Below are 22,398 nucleotides of genomic sequence, written 5' to 3' on the forward strand. Positions count from 1 at the left end.
CCTATGTCTTGAATATATACCCTATATTCTGTAATCTACAATCTAGTTTAAATGAGTTGACGAATTTTAACGAATGCGGTCTTAGATTCGTCTGTGTATGGAATGGTCACTTGAGAAACTTATTTTTTTTTAATTTAGACCAATAGAGGTAGGGTGAGATAAGGCAGTAATCTCTTTATTCCTTAATTAATAAATTAAATACTTTAGGTACATTATTTGTGATAATCTCCTTATCATCAGCCCCAGTAGAATGTGATTTGGTATCAGCAGCTCCTAAATAATAGAGTGGCGAAAATATGGAGTCTAAAAAGATTATGGGTAAAAAATCTATAATCAGTCCCATATAAATTTACTTTTTTTTTAATTTATATACTTTGCACCTACTTATCAATTATTATTTTTAATCATAGACATCATTTCGTTCCTTGTCGATTATCGCGTGGACTGTAACCATAGACAAGGTACATTGTCTCGGGCTATATCGATCGCTTTAGTCCTTCTGACTAGGATATTCTAATTTTGGATCCAATAACGTAGCCAAATTCCGATCGTAATCCTTTTCAAAGTTCGTTTAGCGAGTTCTTTGCGAGTTTGTCAATGTAAGACTATGTTCCTGTTTCGTAGACAATTTTTTCCATTAAACTTTGTTGGTATTTTGTACGCGAAGACATGACGTAGTTTTTTTTAATATTGTTAAATCGAGATGCAATCGTATTTTTATTATTGTTAATGCAGAATATTTGATTGTTTAATCAAAGATAAGATGAAATAATTTTGTTGTATTTTGAAAAACTCTGGTTTTATGAATAGAATAGAAAGAATAGAAACATTTATTGCCAGTAAACTTACAATATAAAATATAAATAACATATACAAAAAGTGTCCCACACCCGGCAAAAGGAACCGGCTCAGCGGATGCTGTGAGTGTCCCAGCGCAATGTGAACAGCTGCACAGCGCTGGTTTTCAGCCGGTCCCTCTCTTAAACAAAACAACCAAAGTGCCGGGTACCACTGTACATTACTTTATTTCCTTATTCGGGAAGATATTAAATTTTTTTCACCACATAATTAAATTTCTGTTTGGCCAAAGATTGACTGGTAGAGAATGTTATACAGTATTAAGTCCGCCTTTTGTACCAGACATTTTTTGTAATATGGTCAATAAAGAATAAATAAATAAATAAGATATTATAAATAGTACTTGACAACATACAAGATGTTACTTTACCGGTAAGCCGAACGTTCATTATAAATGCGACAGCTTCACAGAAATAGCCTTTTACAGAGCCACGATCGAGGAAGGTGTAGATATTTTTTACAGTTTATTAACTTAAAATGGATATACGATCTAGGTAAACTTCTTTGGAGTTATATTCATCTGTCTAGCCAATGTAAATCATAGCGACGTCGCTGTTCTTTGATTGCTAACATAGGAAAATGTCAAGAGATTGTATGAGGTAACAAGTTAAGTTTAAAATAAAGTTCCATAACATTTAATAAAATATATGAAAGCGCCGTTTCTTTTCTTAACATTTGAAAAAAGAAATTATCGAAATATAACGTCCAATGTAAACCCTACTACATATAATGCCTACCTACATATAATGTACACTACTGCACTGCTTCTGCTAGAAAAAAATTTGCATAGAGTTCTGTACCAACCAGTCTTTAATTTAGGAACTGTATGTATTATCCATATCTAAGAATGTCTAACTACATATTCTCACCTTTACGGCCATTTCGTGGTAAAAATATGTTCGTCTCATAGTGCAAAGAATATTCAAAAGTATTAAACTCCGCGGTAGAACACTCATTAGATGAACAGGTCAGACGAAGCCTGAGCTAAGCGATTGTTTTCTATGCATCCAAAGAGCACCAATAGGAGAGATTGGAAGAGAGCTATAAAGTATATATGTATGTAATGGTAATTAACAACCTTATTACTAGCAATATACCCTGTCAGGTGGACCTCTTCGCGGTTCCCTATGAAAATAATTGTGATTGACTCATTGCTAAATTTGTCACGATGGGCTAACTGATCTGCTTCATCTTCACTTATCACTCCTTACTGATACCCTGTTATTGTATACCGATAGTGCAGGTGGGGATTGCCATTCCACTATCATCCATAAAAAAATATGCAAATGCATTAAAGGATTTCTTATAATGATGATCATGACGGCTTAAGAAAAAACGATAGATATGTCATTGTTTTGTGATTTTTATCAGTGGATAGAGTTTTTCAAATTGTTTTAATGGATGATAATAGAATGGTAGGCCCGCCCGCGCTATCGGTATACACCGGCGGGGCACCAGTGAAAGATGATAGGTGAGGATGAAGTAGGTCAGTTAGTCCATCGTGACGAATTCAACAAGAATTGTTCACGATGGTTTCCAGGGGGAACGTGGAGGTCGACTTAATAAGGTATATTGTTAGCAATGGAGCTATCAAACTCCATTGCCAACAATCTCTTTCCCCCCACTCGTGACATTTATTTTTTATTTGTTATAAAACTTAGAATGGCAAACAAGCTGATGGCCCACCTGATGTAAAGTGGTAACCGTCGCCTATAGACATGAGCAGTACCATGGACATAACAGAGTGTATACTCTGTTATGTTATGCGAAACAGTATTGTTTCGCCCATGATACACCCCATGCGTTGCCATTCCTGAGGACTCAGGTGTTATTCCTCTGTACCCTGTAAATTCACGCCATATCCCACACTTTAAACCAAAACACAGCATAAGGAGGTTAAGATTTACCCACTGTGATGTCTAGTAGGAGTATTTTTGAGGAGGTCTGTTCTTTATGCCAGATCTTTGTCTGTCAAACGACGATGCATGGATCGTTGTTTGCTAAGACTCTAGTGTCTGATTTGCACAAACGTTGCTACATAAAATACTATGTAATTTAAATTTTTTAAATTGATTATAACAGTAGCTTGTGTAATAGATAGCTATCATGATCAAGCCATAACTAAGCTGTTAAGGTGCTAAATCATTTCAATGACGATTTATTTCGCATTAGTCAAACACGATGTTGGTGTCGCAAGCAGTAATAGTTCGCCTCCCCCTGCCCCGCACCGCCACACTTAATGGTACCACAGATTCCATATAATTTTAATGGTGAATTGGCACATCGCGTCATTATGTGCCCGCTCGAGAACGTGCGAGCCATTGACATAGTTCCGTGGGATATGATCCTCTGTGGATCCCGCCGGATAATTTCATGATCATTGCAAATAATCTGTATACCGGTGTGACTGATCGTTTCACGAGTTCATAATGCTCATACATTTTATAATTACCTCAAAAAAGAACATATAAATTGTACAATTAAAACTGGCAGTAATATTTTTTTTTAATGGGTGATAATGGAATGGTATCCCCACCCGCGCTCTCGGTATACACCGGCGGGGCACCTTCACTGGTGCCCCGCCAGTTGATAGATGAGGATGAAGCAGGCCAGTTAGCCCATCGTGACGAATTCAACAAGAATTGTTCACGATGGTTTCCAAGGGGAACCACGTGGAGGTCGACCTAATAGGGCATATTGCTAGCAATGGGACTGTCAAACTCCATTGCTAACAATCCCTTTCCCCCCTGGCAGTAATGTTACATTGGCCGTGTGGTCCCGGCATAGAATTGGTCACAGCTTTCTTTCTCGAGGGTGTCGTAAGAAGCGACTGGGGGATGGGCAGCAGTGTTCCTCTTAAAACATCTAAATGATTTTGCATGCTTTAGAATATAAGGCGAACATTTGTACTTCACAATGGATTAATATCTTTAAAAAACAATGTTCTGGCAAATAAACAAATCTAATCTAATCTAAAATCTAATTACGGTTGCCATCCGCCTGCTAATCGTGGCAACTACTGATAAAACTCCCCTTATGGGGAAGGCTTATGTTCAGCAGTGGACAGTAAAAGACTGTTATGATGAATGTTACATTACTTCTCTACATATACATGCTTTACATTTTTTAATTTAATTCAAAAGGTAGAGATTCCTATTTTGCCTGTATTGTCCTGTGTGTACGTTATACGACATTTTCCGATCTTGAACCAATTTATTTTGGATTTAGTAGGATTTCCTTTCGTGACGGTTCCATATAAATAATTGATGTCATGATAAACATAATTTTTATTTTGCGAACCAAAGTTTTAGTCTATTTTGTGTGTATATTATACGGAATTTTCGCCAATTCTGAACGTAATTCGATAATGTATTTTTTAAGTTGGTAAGATTATTCTCTCTTTTTAACTGAGGCCTCAATTTATTTAAGATATATTTTAAACGTCCATTTGATTTTTAAACAAATATAATAAACAAAAATTGGTTAAGATTAACATTTGAAGTACGGATACTGCACAATAATTAATTAATATATGTACATTATAACTTCTGTATGTTTGTAAAGAATGACAATAAATGTATTATTATTTATTTATTTATCAAAATTTTTAGAGTGCAATTAATAAATATTTCTGTGTGACCGTACCAGTGATTGGGTATTAATCTCCGATCGATTGTAACCCCATACTGGTAGTCTCTCCCACTTCCTCCTATTACCCATACCTCTTTTAACCCCCTGACCTAGTAACTGATTGAGACTGCAGTAAAATTTGAGTATCAGTATACCATCTACACTTGTATAGCAAGTGTATAGTGATTATAAAATATATGACACTTTCAAGCTATATGAGTCTGTATTGCAAGAGTAAATATATATTACGATATTTGGCCCAAATTGCTGATCAATTATGATTTAAGAAACGATGTTCCGACGAGTAGATACTTAATTGAATTTCAAATTATCAATAACAACTCAATTTGGTTTAAAATGTATTTATTATAAGTTATTGCCGAGGAAATTCCACGCAGTTTTTTTGCGAAGGCGAAGCTTTTCCTTCAGTCGGGTCGAATTTCGAAATGGAAATCCTGTTTGTGAAATGGAGTAAAGAATAATGATAAAAATAAATGATACGTTGTATAATAAATAAGTTCGCCAATTGCAAATCAATTTCATGTTGGTTTTTTTTATTACAATAATTTTTTGTAACTTGTAATAACAATCAGGTTGGCCTTTCACCTCTTGTATGTGGTGACAGCCAATAGACGTCAATTGGTACAATGTCTATTGATTTTTTTAAATATATGCGACGTTTCAAATAGATAGATAGATAGATACTCTTAATTGTTTCCTCCAAAAGATTACAATAGTAAACTTATTATAGATATAAATAATTACAAGAAATAATCACAGTGAGAAAACAATGGGCGACCTTATCGCTAAGAGCGATCTCTTTCAGGTAACCTTTGGATGGAGAGGAGTAATTATAAACAATTTGGTGGGAGGCACGATGAAAAATTTCGTTAGTTCTAAATATGGAGATGTGATACATATAGTAATATAAATATTATCCCTACTCATTATTATATTTATACAAATAAGTACCTCTATAGATTTTTTTCTATTTAATTTAACCTACCCTCCAAAAATAAACATAATATTGTCTGGTATACAAATTGGGAATCTGTAATTACGTAATGTATGGTGCAAATATAATATTTTTAGTTATTCTAGATATAAGTTGTTGATTCCAGATGTAATATTAAAAAAAAAAAAAGTTATTTTCTCGAAATACATGACGTGAGTGGTGAGCATCCGATAATAATTAGATCAGGGAAGATGAGCTATCGACAATAATTTCTCATGATATGACGTATTGGCAGGGGGACCAATATCGGCTATATGCCTGATCAGTAAAGTTCAAATTCGAGGTTAAAACTGAACAGTGGGATTGTGACGTCAGGAAAAATTGTCCAATACCGTTAGACGGGAATTGGAGAATCCAGCAATCCACATGGCACAACCCTAATTAATGACTTTTTCTAGGGGTGTTATTAAAAGTGTAGTCCAGGGGCAGCAGGATTGGATTATGCCATCTCTGAGTGGGTCGCAAACGATGTCGTGCTCGAAGGGAGACTGTGTCGCAACTACAGATGGGCAAAGCACCGGGTTTAAACCCGGTGCTTTGGTAAAAACCCAATAAACACCCATAAACTCCCATAATCACCCAAAAAAATAGGTTTTTACGTATTTTTTTGAAAATATGTAAGTAATACCAATAAATTATTTTTATAAATTGTATTGATCAATTCTACAATATTAAATAAAACGTTAACTAATAATATTTCAGGAAATTTTAAAAATCTATATATAATAAAATGAAAGTAATTAATTTTCAGTGTTTTCATGTTGCAGTTGATCAACATGTTGGCCTTTTGCTTCCCGTAGATACTTTAAAATTTCTTCATAACACCTCGTTCGCACACATGGCCGTATATATTTAAATTCTTGAGCCACTAACAGTCCGAAATACTCATTTCTTTTATCCTCTTCTCCATAAATTAAGCATTTAGAACAGTTTGTTTCTTCTTTCAGTAAATTTTCTTTTACTTTATCCTCGTTTTTTTTCTTTGTTGCGACGACGCTGGGTAAATCATCTGGACACTGGGTCTCACTATCGCCAAATATATTTGGAGATCGACTTCGGCTACGGCTTGGCAGACATTTTTTTCTTTCTACAATTTTAAATTAAATTTATTAGAATAAATGCTTCGAACACACGCGATCTAAGTACCTTTTGTGTTTATTATACCTTACCTACCTAGGTATAAAAAGAGTACTTACGTAGATTTTCTTTTATTAACTGTTTTATACGAAGATCTTGATCTCTCAAATTAGCATCCATTTTACTTCCAGTGATTATCAACTAAATTAATAATCCACAAAGTATTAAATAACGTTTTTATGAAATATTTAGCACAAAAACAATACCCTTTAAATATCGATCGTCAGTAACTGTGGCTGACTTACCTATATTCTAGCAAGCAGGACTGCCAGATGTGAAGGGGAAATCCCCAATAAATTGTTGCATGTGACTGATGATGTGAGCATGTTCGTTTCATAATAAAAATGTTGCCAGGTAACCAAAAAGTCGTATGTTTTTGTGCGAATTACGATCATAATCTTTACGATCGTACATTAAAAAATAGAGAAATAATAGTATGAGTACGATTTAAATCGTATATCTGTCAACCCTGCTAGCAAGACAGCGACAAAATCACGTTGCATAACAATGTAGCCCAAGCTTATATCTTATGAAATATACGGAAGAGATACGGACTTAGAAAAAACAGAAATGTTGTTCTTTGTGGAAGTCATTGATGAAATTCTATGTATTTTAGCCCGCAAACTTTCTTCAAACAAAAACAGCGCCATCTAGTATCGAGTTCTGTAATTATCTCTTTGTTTATGGATTTGAAGTAAGACCGCCACGCATGCAATACATTATGACTGGGGATTCCCCTATTCGTCGACGCTGAATATGAGGCGACGACAATCACTGTCAAACGTGTTCACTATTACTCTGACTCTGGTAACGTGACTTCCTGGTAACGTGTTAGGTAGGAAAAGCAGTAAAAAAGTGCATATTAAGGGAGCAGATTTGAAATAATATTTATACTTAACAAGAAATAATTAAAGGTAAGTGGATTTTTGAATGATACAATTATATCATGATCACTTAACAATTTTAACTTAAAATTAGATGTATTATTACAAGCTTTTATTTAGCTTGCGTTATGTAAATAAAAGTATGTAGGTATGTTCGTATGTTGATGCAATTATCCTCAATCCTCAACCGACTGGGATAAAATTTTCCATACACGTTTATTTTGGATGATAGTGCATAGTTAGCTGAGAGTCGTCATTGGATAATAATGGTGGATAGCCTAAGATGTGTACTAGATATTTATTTTTAACATAATATGCGTAAGTACCTAATCGAATTAAAGAAGTTGCTGAGAAAAATACAGAACAATACGATAATAAACTAGCGTCTGCGTTTAATCCTCCGAGGAGATGTAATTTTACAAAGGCTTTTTGTATTTATTTTATTATTTTTTTAATAAATTTATTGTAAATAACAAGAAATAATCATTGTAAAAAAATAGGCACTCTATTGTTGAATTTTCGTCAGACCAACTAATCATCGTTCATTTTTTTAGGTTCAATGGGGAGACCTAAAGATTTACGCATATGGGAGCACTACCGTACTTTACCAAACAAGTCTGTTTCTTGCAAGCTTTGTAATAAGGTCTACAAATTCAGTAATGCTGCCAAAATGCTTCAACATCTTATCACTTGTCCAAAATCTCCAGAAACATTAAAAGACTCTATGAAACTTATAAAAGATAGCTCGTCCAAAACCAAAATGTCTGGACTGTCAGAGATAGAGACAAATGATTCTTTTATAAGCCCCTCGTCGTCTGCTAACACTACAATAAATGCTGAGTTTCAAGACACCGATGATCATATAAAAACAGAATTAGCGAGAGCTATATTTGTAACAGGGACGCCATTATCGATGGTGCAACATCCTTTATGGATACAATTTTTCGAAAAATTGCAACCAAAATTTAAAATACCTTCACGTAAAGCTTTAGCGACAAAATACTTAGATAAAATATATAGAGAAATGCGTTTTGAGTTAAATGAGGAACTAAATGCTTGTAGTTACTTACACCTTCAGTGCGATGGCTGGTCTAATTTAAGAAATGAAGGAATAATAAACTTTCTTATATCAAAACCTCAACCTGCATACGTTAAAAGTTTGAATACAGAAAGTAATCCTCACACTAGTGAATACCTTAGCCAAGAAGTTGAAAAAGTAATGAAAGTGTATGGAGCAAATAAGTTTCTTGTACTTATTGGCGATAACGCTAGAAATATACAAAAGGCATTCGAATTAACAAAACTCAAATATCCACATGTTGTTCCTCTCGGTTGCTGTGCACATATCCTTAACTTGTTGTGCCAAGATATTGTAAAGATACAAGAAGTAACTGTGTTTATTATGCAAGCCATAAATATAATAAAAACTGTTAAAAGGAGTCAACGATTAAGTTCCTTGTTGATAAAATCAAGGCAGGGTGAAGATTCTACACAAACACTAAAATTGCCTTGTGCTACAAGATGGGGAAGTCATGTTACTTCGTTAAAAAGTTTGAAAGCAAATAAGATAGCTTTGCAAATATTAACAGTTAGAGAAGATGTGGTAATTTCAAGAGATATTAAAGATTTAATTCTAAGTGATGATTTCTGGACGAAGACAGGGGAATGTATAAGTATTTTGGAACCAGTCACTGAAAGCATATTTTACTTAGAGAGCGACCAGAATCGTTTGCATCGCACATACATTACATTTAGAGATGTACAAGCTAAGATACGTTTTGCATTAAATGAGATTTCGACATTGAGCGAAGAAAGCAAACAGCAGATTCTAACATCAGTATCTTCAAGATGCAATATGGCAATGAGGCCAATACATTTTGCAGCATATATTCTAGACCCCAGGACTCTAGGAGTCGAACTTACTCAAGAGGAAGAACTTAAGGGTATGGAGTTTATCTACAATTTAAGCCAACACTTAAGTTTGTCAAATGTAATGGCAGATTTGGCGTGTTATAAAGCTAAAGAAAACTTTTGGGCCAGAGGATTTGTATGGAGCTCATTAGATAGCATTGAGCCCCTAATATGGTGGAAAGGTATTTGTGGTTCCACTGAGTTAAGCAAAGTAGCGATTCGTATTCTATCAGCTCCCTGTACTTCGGCAGCCACTGAGCGTTCCTTTAGTATCCAAGGCTACATACATAATAACAAAAGAAATCGACTTACAACTGAAAGAACTGAAAAAATTTCATTCATTTGTTATAACTGGAATCTTAAACATAAAGCTGAATGCGAGGACATTCAGTTTAATGAAGAAAATACCTTAGAAGCTTTCATTGAGCAAGTAAATGAACATAACAGTTTAGACGAAATAGAGCCTATCGAACCTATACAATTCATCGCTTGTAATAACTCTGAATCTGACAGTGATTGACTGTAGTTTTACATTTTACTTTCATCTCTTTCTTAATAAACTCAAAATCAAATTAAAAGTTTTTTATTCTGTAGGCTGCATAATAATATTGTCTATGTCCAGTATAGTGGACGTCTTGCGGCTGAGATGACGATGATGAAGTACAAAATCATAAACACCCAAAAATTTGGGTGTTTATGGGGTTTAAACCCAATAAACCCAAAACACCCGGTTTTTACCCACCAGACTTTAAACCCACCCAGGTGGATTGCCCATCTCTAGTCGCAACATACCGCGCAGTCGTGAACGAACGTACGCTATAAACGTGCATATTCGGAGCATCGTAAAATTAGGCCTTGCTGTATCTTATTATGTTAAGTAGTCGTCTATCTAGGCTCACCACTCATTTCTGCCAAGATAGGTATTAAAATTATATAGTCTCGGTGTTATAATAAATACTGAAATTACTATTTTATTATCAACTAGTTCATTGCCGTGGCTTTAGTCGTGTAAGTTATAAAATATTACCACAGGGAGACTTTGTACAAAAGTCGTTTGCTTGGGTGCCTCTGTCCCATTCGTGTTTCAACCGTAAAGCAGTTGTTTGCATGGCTGTGTTTCGATTTGAAGGGTGGGATAAGGCGTGAATTTACAGGCTACAGAGGAATAACACCTGAGTCCTCAGGAATGGCAACGCATGGGGGGTATCATGGGCGAAACAGTATACTCTGTTATGTCCATGGTACTGCTTATAGGCGAAGGTTACCACTTTCCATCAGGTGGCCGTTAACTTGTTTGCCATTCTACGTTGCATAAAAAAAATTTAATATACTTCATGTTAGTTCAGGAAACAGTCCATCTGAGTGCCACATTTTGTTTAATATTCAATGAATTAATTCATTGGGATATGACAGTAAAATTACATACTGAGGTACTGAGGCATAACACGTTACTTCTCAAGAATGGCAACGAATGAAAGGTATTATGGGCGACATAGTATTGCTATGGTATGGCGAAATGGTAGATAGATTTTACTGTGACACTTATTTTATTTGAGCCATTTATAACACATGTAAATTAACAAATTAATTACACTTTTTAAAACATAAAACAAAAGATATAATACGAAAATATGTTTTCGCCATGTGTGTCGTAGTGACCCCAATAATAGGTACTAAGTAGTTATATAGAAATTTTGCAAAAATTACGTACTTAATATACAATATGAAAATTGAATGAAATTTGGTTTACAGACAAAACATAGTTCTAGCTTATTACAACTATAGGTAGACCGGGGGGGGGCGAGCTATCAGTTCCATTGCTAGCAATATACCCTGTCAGGTCGACCTCCACGCGGTTCCCCCTGGAAGCCATCGTGGCTAATTCTAATTGAATTCATCATGATGGGCTAACTGATCTGTTTTCATTCTCATCGATCACCCTTCACTGGTGTTCCGCCAGCGTAACCCGTTAGCGCAGGCGGGGTTACCATACCATTTTCACCCATCAAAAAACAAACTATAGTTAGACCATGTTTATCTTAAACTACGTGGGCGAATTCGCGAGATAAAACCAATTATAATAGCAAATTTTAGTAGGATTTGCAGGAACAGGATACTCGCAGCAACGTTGGCAATGCATTAATATTGCTAAAACTATTGTTTGAGTATTATAAAAGTCTTAATTACTTGGGTATTAGCTCCTATAAAGTGCAATATAGCAAAAGCGTACAGCTACAACAGTGTGGTTATTGTTGGGAATTAGATAACTAAGAGAACTTTAGGTTCAAAGCATTGTTAGTCGGCTAATTTACATGGAGTTTATATTACTTTGTAATATTATTATTATATTGTTGGATTATTTTATAAAATGTAAGTTAGTTACTAGCAAGGTGATAAACAGGTATTAGGAGTATCGCCTGATGAGAAGCGGTTACCATAGCTTACGATCGCATGAATACCACGGGTGTAAAGTATGTGTTGTCGATTCTATAGTTTATCATGTATTTTAAAGCCTTTCTGAAACTGCGCTGTACACGACAATTTAAATTCTAATATATATTGGTGTCCGAAGGATAAGCAAACTGAAGTGGCGATGGACTGGTCACTTAGCTCGAAGAATCGACAACCGATGGGGAAGTAAGGTTCTTGAGTAGTGACCGCGTATAAGCAAACGCAGTGTAGGATGACCCCCCACTAGATGGAGTGACGACCTTAAATGCATTGCAGGGAGTCAGTGTATGTAGGTGGTTCAAGACCGTTCTTTATGACAGTGAATTTACAGGGTACAGAGGAATAACACCTAAGTCCTCAGAAATGGCAACGCATGGGGGGTATCATGGGCGAAACAGTATACTCTGTTGTGTCCATGGTACTGTTCATGTTTATAGGCGACGGTTACCATTTTCCATCAGGTGGGCCGTCAGTTTGTTTGCCATTTTAAGTTGCATAAAAAAAAAGTCTATGGGGGAAGCTTATGTCCAGTAGTGAACGGATAATGGCTGAAATGATTATAGTGATAATATGGGTGAACTCCTTTGTCGATGACGAGCTGTTTTAATTTAGAAGGTTGCCGTAAGCATCAAATTGAACGATCACAAAATATTGTATTATAATTTACTTGACTTTAAGTTATCAAGAGCGAACGCTTGCATTTTTTATTGTACTAACAATAATAATTTATTTGCCTAAAATATACTTACATAATATGATGTTACAATTTGCTGTTTAATGTTGAGAATGTTTCGCCATATTTAATAGCATGCAAATCTGTGTAGCTATTCATCAGATACGACGAATCAGTTACGTTATAATCTTAAACTAATTAATATTTTATTGTAATATTACATTTTGTAATATTAAGTTTTAAATTAATATTTATATAAACACCTGTGTTAATTCCAAAATTAAAATCTATATTTATTTGTACGCGCCATAATGTTCCTTTGTTTTTTTTTTTAATAAACAGCTTTCTATTTGCAAGCCAGTTCGAGATTTAAACAAAACCTTTTATTAATTACCTCCTTGGTAGCCATGTTTGGAAGTAAAAAGTCATTCCATTTTTAAATTACAGGACAGATATGAGTTTACATAGTAATTTATCTGGCCTCAAAACACGACAGATATGGATTTTCATACAACTTTTGCCGGCCGCTGCCCGCATGTATCTGGCCAGTACGGCAATTTTGATTTGTCTCTAAGAAGATTGTCAAAATAATGCTCACATTTCCAAGCATGTTTGAGAAATATATATATATATATATATATATATATATATATATATATATATATATATATATATATATATACACCTAGAATGACAAGTTGAGAGTCCAACTGATGAAAAGTGACAATGCCTATAGGCACAAACATCATCATGGATATTACCGAACATACTGTGACGCCCATGGTACCCTGGTGCGTTGATATTTCTGACTACGATGTTATGCCTCTGTACCCAGTCATTTCACTGACATAACTCTTCTAACAGAAATATTGACATACAAGTAAAACTGCTTTACGGCTAAGACTTTCGCTCTATTAAGCACTCGGACTTCAAAAAACTTTCAAGTTTTTTTAGGTCGGCAATGTAATGCCTCTGGTATTGCAGGCGTCCATAGGTTACGGTAACCGCTTACTATCAGGTGGGTTGTATGCTTGTTTGCCACCTCAGTGGTATAAAAAAAAAAATAAACCCGAGTGGGACAGAGGTAATCAAGTAGTCGACACAGTGCTGGTATCTCTCTCTGTCTTTCTATATACACTGCTGGTATTTCGAATTTCTAAACGTGTATGTTTGTGCAGGTCTATGTGCTCGGATCTGGTGTATGTCATCCTTTTCCCCCAACTGCTCATGGTGGTGCACTTTAAGAAACATTGCAACACATACGGCTCCCTGGCCGCGTACATAGTGGCACTGGTGGTTCGGTTGTCCGGGGGAGAGAAGCTGCTGGGTCTACCTGCGCTGATACACTACCCTGGCTGGGACGCTGAGAATGAAGTGCAGCTGTTCCCGTTCAGGACCATGGCGATGGTGATGTCCCTGTTCACTCTGGCCTTCATATCCTGGTTGTCTGTGTGAGTATAAATATAATTAATAGCTTTAGTTGGTCTTTCATTGAATTTTTACTTACTAATATTACAAATGGGGGGGAAAGGGATTGTTAGTAATGGAGACTGAGAATCCCATTGCTAGCAATATACTCAATTAGGTCGACTTCCTCGCGGTTCTCCCTGGAAACTATTATGGTTAATTTCTGATGAATTCATCATGATGGGCTAACTGGCCTGTTTTCATTCTCATCTATCACCCTTCACTGGTGCTCCGCCGGCGTATCCCGTTAGCGCAGGTGGGGTTACTATACCATTTTCACCCATAAAAAAAATACAAATGACAAAGTATGTTTGTTTGTTACATCTTAGCACTGTAACCGATTAACATGTGTTCCTACGTGTATTTGAGGTGGAGAAAGACATAGGCTATATTTATTCTGGTTGATTAATATATCCTAATTACATGGAAGAAGTTATGGGTAAAACCTAGTATTCCATTAAACGTAGATCATTCGGGCTATGCAAATTTATAGGACATATTTATTCTACAACAGTTATTTAGGTTTTCTGCTGATATGACGAGTTTATTCAATATTTTTTTAAAAACGATAGAGACACAAAAATGTGCATGGATGCATGGAACACACGTCTGATAGAAGACCGCAGCCATACAACGCTATTTTGTAGCTTTTTAGGGTTCAAAAAAAATGCACTTGATACTTATCCTTTTCTAAATAGATGTTTAAATAAACATATAAAAATCTGACAGATTCGCTGTAGGTTTAAAGCTAGATAGAAAATTAAAATGAAAAAGAAGAATGACAGAAAATAAAATTGAGAATTTTACATTCGTATTTTTGCCCTGAACTGTCTGTGAAACAAAGGGCTTAGCTGTAAATATTTAAAACCCTTTTTGATTTATTAAAACTTAGATTATTAAGATCGCTGGTGTCATCGATTTATGAAGTTACATTAATTGTTCACAGTCCGCCGTTTTGGAAGTTTCATTGTCACTTTTATACTATTGTATTGTGGTACTGTCTCCATATTTTACGGATAGTTAGTATGACTGCGAGAAGTATTGATGTAATTCCTTTATTGGCGGTTATGTCATAGATGTGTTTAGTATAGGTACTTTACAAGTTACCTAATAATGTTTGTGCCATTGTTAAAATAAGTGAAAATATATTGTAGATCTTGCAATAATGCAAAGATTGCAGGCAACCTTTTCTTTCTCGTAACATGCAAAGTAATTTTTGATTTACAATAAATTACTGTAATGCTTTAGTTTTGGTTATTGGTGTTTACATCTATTATATTATCAGAATTTCTAAATCGTTGACACATTGAAGTATTAATACGAATTGAGTATAATTTTCTTGAACTTCTTTATTCTTTATTGTACACAAAACATACTGTTAATCACAATACATTATAAACATAATGTACAAAGGCGAGCTTATCTCTAATAAGAGATTTCTTCCAGCAAAACCTTTTCATGTAGATTGTGTTATTTTAAAAATAAAAATAGGCAGTCATACGATCTGCATATATTGTATAAACACATAAGACATGTATACACAAAGAATAATACAAACTACACATTATAAATTGTAAATGAACTTCGATTGTTGTACTGCGTATAAGTATTTATGTTACGATGATAAAAGCTTAATATGAAACTCAAGACTGTGCTATTGAGCATATATTGATATGCGCCAACTAATCGGTGTGTGCCTATAATTATTATGATGACAGATGATTGAGTACCTAATTTATGGTCTCCTACAATGTAAAATAATCCGTGTACAATTCGCATTCGAGTACTCTGACACTTCCCTGTGATTGACTGGGAGAGAATGCGAGTATGACACGAGTCATGTAACAATCTCTTATGTAATGTGCCTCCCAAATGTAAAACTAGAATGTATTAATGAGAAATTTTATTGGACACATGTCTAGTTTTATAATTTCGGTATCCAATTTTACAGGTAAATGACGTTCTGTGGTTTATGTCAACCACAAAGCGATGCTTGTATAGTTATGTTTCGGTTTGAAGAGAGGGATATGGCGGAGCCATCAGCTTGTTTAGTATTATAAAACAAAATTGCAGGGTTCTACCCGTATAGCATAGCATCTTAATATTCGGGAATTAAAATAACGCATGAGGGGTACTTTAACGCATGAGGTTTTGTATGATTATCTGAGTCATCAGCTTGTTTTCGCTTTTATCATTTTAAACTTCATAAACCAAAATTCAAAATCATTACAATAATTAATACATTAAAAAAAAGTAATTTTTCCTTATTTTACTGGGATTTTACTACTGGAATTTAACGCGACGCGATTACAAGCAAATAATACATACATACCGGGGGGAAAGGGATTGTTAGTAATGGAGACTGAGAATCCCATTGCTAGCAATATACCTAACCAGATCGACTTCCACGCGATTTCCCCTGGAAACTATCACGATTAATTCTTCATGATGAATTCATCATGATGGGCTGACCTGTTTTCATTCTCATCGACCACCCTTCACTGGTGCTCCGCCAGCATATCCCGTGAATTACTAATCCATTTTCATCCAACAAAAAAAAAATACATACATACCTGGCTTTTATTGCTGACGTTTTGGCGTGGATTATATCACGTCGTGACCACGGCAGAAATTCTCCGGCCACCCTCACGTTATCACTACTATCGTCTATATTCCCTCATACACACCGTAGTTACGTACTATACTATCTTTTCCACAATCTACGGTACAAATCAGATATGTGTTTGTCTTTATTTAAGTTGTCTATCTGTCAAAGTGATGATAACGAGAAATAAGTATTTTTGCGTGAACACACATGATATTGTACCTTTTTCTCAATCGCATTTCCAAAGACAAATGATACGAAATTATTTTTTTTGTACCACACCATAGAGAAAATATAGAAGTTGTTTAATGTTACTTTTAAATAACAATATTTGTGTGTTTGTACAAGATTTTATTTAATACTCTTGTAATATAAGGCTTTATACATGTTACATACATACCAGCTTACACACCCAAATTCCCGAAGGAACAGGATAGAAATATGTTTATCCAAGTAATTACATGCGTTTTTGAATAGTATTTTTTTATGATTCTATCATTTAACGGACCGGACGGGACGAACGGGAACATTACTTATCATTATGCTGACGTATTATGTATATATATATATATATATATATATATATATATATATATATATATATATATATATATATATATATATATATATATATATATATATATATATGTATATATATATATATATATATATATATATATATACACGGTGGAGGACCGCCACTCGTATATGTGTATGTACATGTGCATATTTTTTATGTATTTATTTATTTATATGTTTACAGGGTTTATGTATTTTGTGTTATTTATATGTGTAGTTTGTATTATTTTTTGTGTATACATATCTTATGAATATGTTTATACAATATATGCAGATCGTACGACTGCCTATTTTTATTTTTTAAAATAACATCCAATTTATATGAAAAGGTTTGCTGGAAGAAATCTTTTATTAGAGATGAGCTCGCCTTTGTACATTATGTTTAAAATAAATTGTGTTTAACATTATATTTTGTGTACAATAAATAATAAAGAATATAAGAAATTAATATATAATACATTAAATGAATAATATAACGATAAAGATAAAATTTCTGATAAGCGATGTCGTAGATATCCGTTAGTGATAATAAATCCATTCTATCAGGTCGGCGGTCAACTTCTCTACGAGTATCATTCAGAATATAGGTTTCTTTACAAAATTTCCATGAATTATACGAAAGTTATTTATTTTATTGAAACAATTTACAATGTTATAATACGTAATAATTATTACGGTTACAAGTAAATTTCTAGAAAGAACGAAAAATAATTACACCCTTAGGTGTTCATGGAAATAACAGTAATGTATTTTTATGGAAATTTATATATGTACCTTTCTTATTTAATTTTTAATTGGATTTATGATGTATTCATGTTGTAATTTCTTTGTATTTGTTATTAGAATTCAAAATACAGTGACTAACAGAAACCCGAATAGAATAATAATTAATTATGCGGTTATTATGGAATTATTCTTTCAAAGTGGAATACATATATACTATGTTTGATTTTAACATTATGTATCCATTCTGCAGGTATCTATTCAACTCTGGTTATCTGAGTCCCGAGTCGGACTACTTCAACTGTGTGGTGAACATCCCTGAGGACATTCGGCGTGTAGACGAGCCCTCGGAGGCTGGAGAGCAGATGTCCGTGCTGGGCGGAGTTCCGGGCCGGCTGTACGGCGCGGCCTCTACCCTCGTCGGGCCGGACGAGAAGGCTGGCCGCATCAACCCAGCCCTGGAGCCCGACGACGATGACCTAGATGATCCCAACGATGGTCCAACGCCTCTATTCGGCAACAGTAGTGCGCCCCCGCCCGTGCAACCTTTCGGCAAGCAAACGGCTTTCTGAGACGATAAGTACCTTTATTAGTTCTCTTAAAGGTAGTGGTCGACGTGTCATGGCGAGGTGCGACGTGCTCGTACAACGGAATGTTATATTTTACGAAGATTTTACTCTACGACTTGTTTGTTTTCGTAATCATTACATCGAATAGGGAACTGTTTGAACTACAGTATTTTTCGAAAATTAGAATTATATGCTCAAACCTAATACATATCGCCAGTATCTTCCGATAGCATGATTTTGTACCTTAAAAGTTCAATAGGACATTGGCCGCTACTTATGATCACTTCATATAATGTGATCTATGTGAGAGGGATCACTAAAATAATGGCACGTACCATAGATAATATATGATACGCAATGAGGTTAAAGTATATGTACGTAGCAAATAATAATATGATCGCATTAAAGCAATAGACAATTTGTTAATAGTGATGTATGAAAAAATGCGACGTTATTTTGTAGCGGAATGTAATGTATATTATCTATATTGTAAACGATCAGTGATCACCATAAATGATGAGTGAAACGCATACATATCAACATGTGAAATCTTAATTAACATGGTTAGAATATATTTTATATAATATATAATATATTATTTATATTGATAAAGATTCCTTATTTAAGTCAATTAAAGTAGAGAGATGACGAGCACTGTATGTTATGTGCTTCGTAGATCATAAATGTAATATGTGCGTTGTAGTCACAGTTCACACTTGATAAATATATACATATAGCACACGTGACCAAAGTAATGTTCGGGTGTTAACCACATACCTAAATGTTGAATGATTGGAAATTATTTACACGTAGTGTGTTACATTAAAATATTGCTTGTAAAGCATATACATATCAATTAATGTCTAAAAACAAAGTATACCTGCCCATTTTGCATTAGTTTTATATATGAAATGTCAAATGCATAATTTTAGTTTAATAGGTACAGTTTCGTAGCCATACTAATAATAATATGTTAACATATACAGATCATTTATTTTATTTTATTATTCTATTATTTAATGAAGTATAAGATTAATATGCTTCAATAATCAACTCTCCCAGTGTTATCAGTTATACAAGAGGGAACTTAGGTATAATCAGCGCAGTTAAATACATACCTTGATATATAGGTAAACTGGACAGCATCTATAAATACATATAACATTAAAGAATGAAACTAATGGTTGTAGTAGCTTTCTTTAACACGATCACATCATATAGATTGAACTTCATAGTTTCATTCGTCTAGTATTTCATGCACAATGCTTTTTGTTTTCAATTTTGAAATACTAATTCAGTGCAAATGACACTGAAAATTACGAAATTGATTTTCATTAAAACTTATTGAAAATGATGCGTTATTTTGTCATATCGAATGTTGAAAATTGAATGGTCGGCCTAAACGCGCTGGCGTTATAGCGGCTTGTATGCAATTCGTGACACGCAGAGCTGGTAATAATTATTATGACGTATTTCGCATTTAAATATTTATATTATTGTTATTGTATGATGTGAAAGTTTATGAGAAATAATACCATTGGTCAACCTTACAAGTTTAGGCGTATTAAATGTGTGTTGGTGTTCACCATATGTGTGTCTCCCCGGTCCCCACCACGGCTGGCACCACGCGTGTTTCTATCTGTGTTTTATAATCGGTGTATATGTCAGAATCTGACGCTTTTTGACCTAATTATAATATCGTAATAATAAAATTATTCGTAATAGTAAATTTACATTGTACAATTCAAATTATTAATTGGCTTGTAAATTCTTTTTAAGAGTTTATATTTATCGCTAAATTATTAGCGTCACTAATAAGGTTATATTGTAAAAGTTTTTAATATATGTTGCGAAATAACCATTTAATGTGATAATATATATATATATTATTATATTATATGTACTACAAAGTAGCTATATATCACTGTAAGGGCGTGCTGTCCGATCGTAACCTTTGCTAAGACTTCAACCACGATACATATCATATTATATGTGACTTAATATAGAATAAAACATATATTATACATATCATAGAGAATTTAGTGTGAAACGGATACATATCAATAGTTATAAGGGTAGATATAGGTCTTGTTGTTGTTCTTCGGCGTTGCTTTCTAGTATTCATGCGTACTATATATACATACTTGCATATACTGTGGACTTGCTATTCTTATACGGATACTGAAGTAGAGGCATACTTCGTTTTTAATATATTATATCATGAACGTAACTTAATATGAATTTTGTCATTATTTATAAAAAAAAATGGCAATAACATATGTTGTAATTTGTAAATGTGTTTATTTATTTAACTCTTTATTGCACCATAAACAAAAATATACAATGACAAATGAATTTTTTTATCTCTAAAAGGAATCCTTGTCGTTTACTACTATCAGCATACTGCTATATACTATATTGTTGCTATATATATATGTATATAGCCTATATGTACAGAGACATATATATCTAATAACAATTGTTACGAATATGAATTGATTTAAGAATATTTGCATTTAGTTCCATTTTATTTACCTGGAATTCATAAAACTAACTCCCGCGACTTCCCAGTGTATTTTCGGAAAATCCTTTTTAATGTTAATTTACGTAAAGAATAATTTTGCTTAATTCCACCTATGTAGACTCTGCAGTTTTAATTGTGAGCATATAAGTCGATCTAATGTAGTATAACTATGTCAAGTCTGTTTAATTATATATATCTACATTGTTAATCAGTTTTTACGATGTACTTAATTATGTTTAAACTGAAAATATTAAAGTTTTTACGAGAACTCTTTATTTTGTGTTTCTCAAAGTATTTTAATAATTTAATTATTCCTATCTTAATTAATTGTAATTAACATAACAACCCATTTATTTTTTGTATATTTAAAACAATTTTGAGTGTAGCTACGTTTCTCTTACGTAAACAAAATGTGTTTGCGAACAAATTCAACTAACTCAATATACGTATAATTGTACTGATACAATTAAATGTAATTATATTTCTGTTTACACTTACATATGTACGCCATGGTATTAGGAAGCAATCGGTCCACTGTTAGATAGTAGATATATATACCTACTATTGACTTATTTCTAGTTCTTGTTGAATATTTTGAAAAAAAAAATGTGAAAAAAATGTGTAACGTTGTGAACTCTGCGGCCGCTGCTGCGACAGTAATAAAACATATAGTATGTTGATGTGTTTCTTTTAGTGCCGCCTATACTGTACATACCCTTGGCCGTGTGGTCCCGGCATAGAATGGTCCACCCCATCATTTACCATGGTTGTTGTAAGCGACTAAGGGAACTTGATGAATGAATGCAACTATTGTTCTCTTCAAAGAATGATACAGATTATAAAGATAATTAATATGATAAACATCAATAATATATATGTGGATGGAAGAGGGATAGGCAGCAGTGTCCTTCTTAAAACATGTCTAAAAGCCTTACTGCGGTTGCCAACTCGCCTGCCAAGCATGACAAGTACTGACAAAACTTCCCTTATAAGCTTACTCTGTCTCTTACTTATAAACTGCTGAGTAGTGGATAGTTAAAAGATATGATGATGATGAAGTGAATACTGCCGCCTATGAGCACCTACGACACCGGAGGAATTGCAAGTGTGTTGGTCGGCCTTTTAAACGGGAATACCAGTGAAGAATGATGGGTGAGGATAAAAATAGGTCAGTTGGTCCATCTTAACGAAACATCAAGAATTAACCACGACGGTTTTCAGGGCCAACCGTGTGGATATAGACATGACATAGTAATAGGTTACTAATAATCCCTTTCTGGGGGAAAGGGATTGTTAGTGTTGGAGACTGAGAATCCCATTGCTAGAAATATATCCAACCAGTTCGATCTTCTCGCGGTTCCCCCTGGAAACT

At 34.1% G+C, this 22,398-nt stretch overlaps 3 protein-coding genes across 3 annotated transcripts in view; 2 read left to right on the forward strand and 1 right to left on the reverse strand.

Annotated features, from left to right (window-relative positions):
* Positions 1-21,706, forward strand: part of LOC113518886 (high-affinity choline transporter 1) — a 43,723-nt gene extending 22,017 nt beyond the window's left edge. Inside the window, exons 9-10 of the mRNA XM_026903911.3 lie at positions 13,738-14,010; positions 18,187-21,706. Of these exons, the coding sequence (XP_026759712.1) occupies positions 13,738-14,010; positions 18,187-18,505 (592 nt within the window). The 3' untranslated portion in view covers positions 18,506-21,706. The remainder of the gene's footprint in view (positions 1-13,737; positions 14,011-18,186) is intronic.
* On the reverse strand, positions 6,139-6,830 carry LOC128200369 (uncharacterized). The gene is made up of 2 exons (XM_052893590.1): positions 6,700-6,830; positions 6,139-6,590 (listed from the first exon to the last, which is right to left on the reverse strand). The coding sequence occupies exons 1-2, from the start codon at positions 6,758-6,760 to the stop codon at positions 6,244-6,246; spliced, it is 408 nt and encodes a 135-aa protein (XP_052749550.1). The 5' UTR covers positions 6,761-6,830; the 3' UTR covers positions 6,139-6,243.
* LOC128200368 (uncharacterized) lies at positions 7,444-10,213 on the forward strand. The gene is made up of 2 exons (XM_052893581.1): positions 7,444-7,554; positions 8,079-10,213. Exon 2 carries the CDS (start codon positions 8,084-8,086, stop codon positions 9,953-9,955), a length of 1,872 nt encoding a protein of 623 aa, XP_052749541.1. The 5' UTR covers positions 7,444-7,554; positions 8,079-8,083; the 3' UTR covers positions 9,956-10,213.
* Positions 21,707-22,398: the final 692 nt, after the last annotated feature.

The sequence above is a fragment of the Galleria mellonella genome, unplaced genomic scaffold, assembly GCF_026898425.1.
Source record: "Galleria mellonella isolate WM207_F2 unplaced genomic scaffold, CSIRO_AGI_GalMel_v1 utg1812, whole genome shotgun sequence".
Taxonomy (NCBI): Eukaryota; Metazoa; Arthropoda; class Insecta; order Lepidoptera; family Pyralidae; genus Galleria; species Galleria mellonella.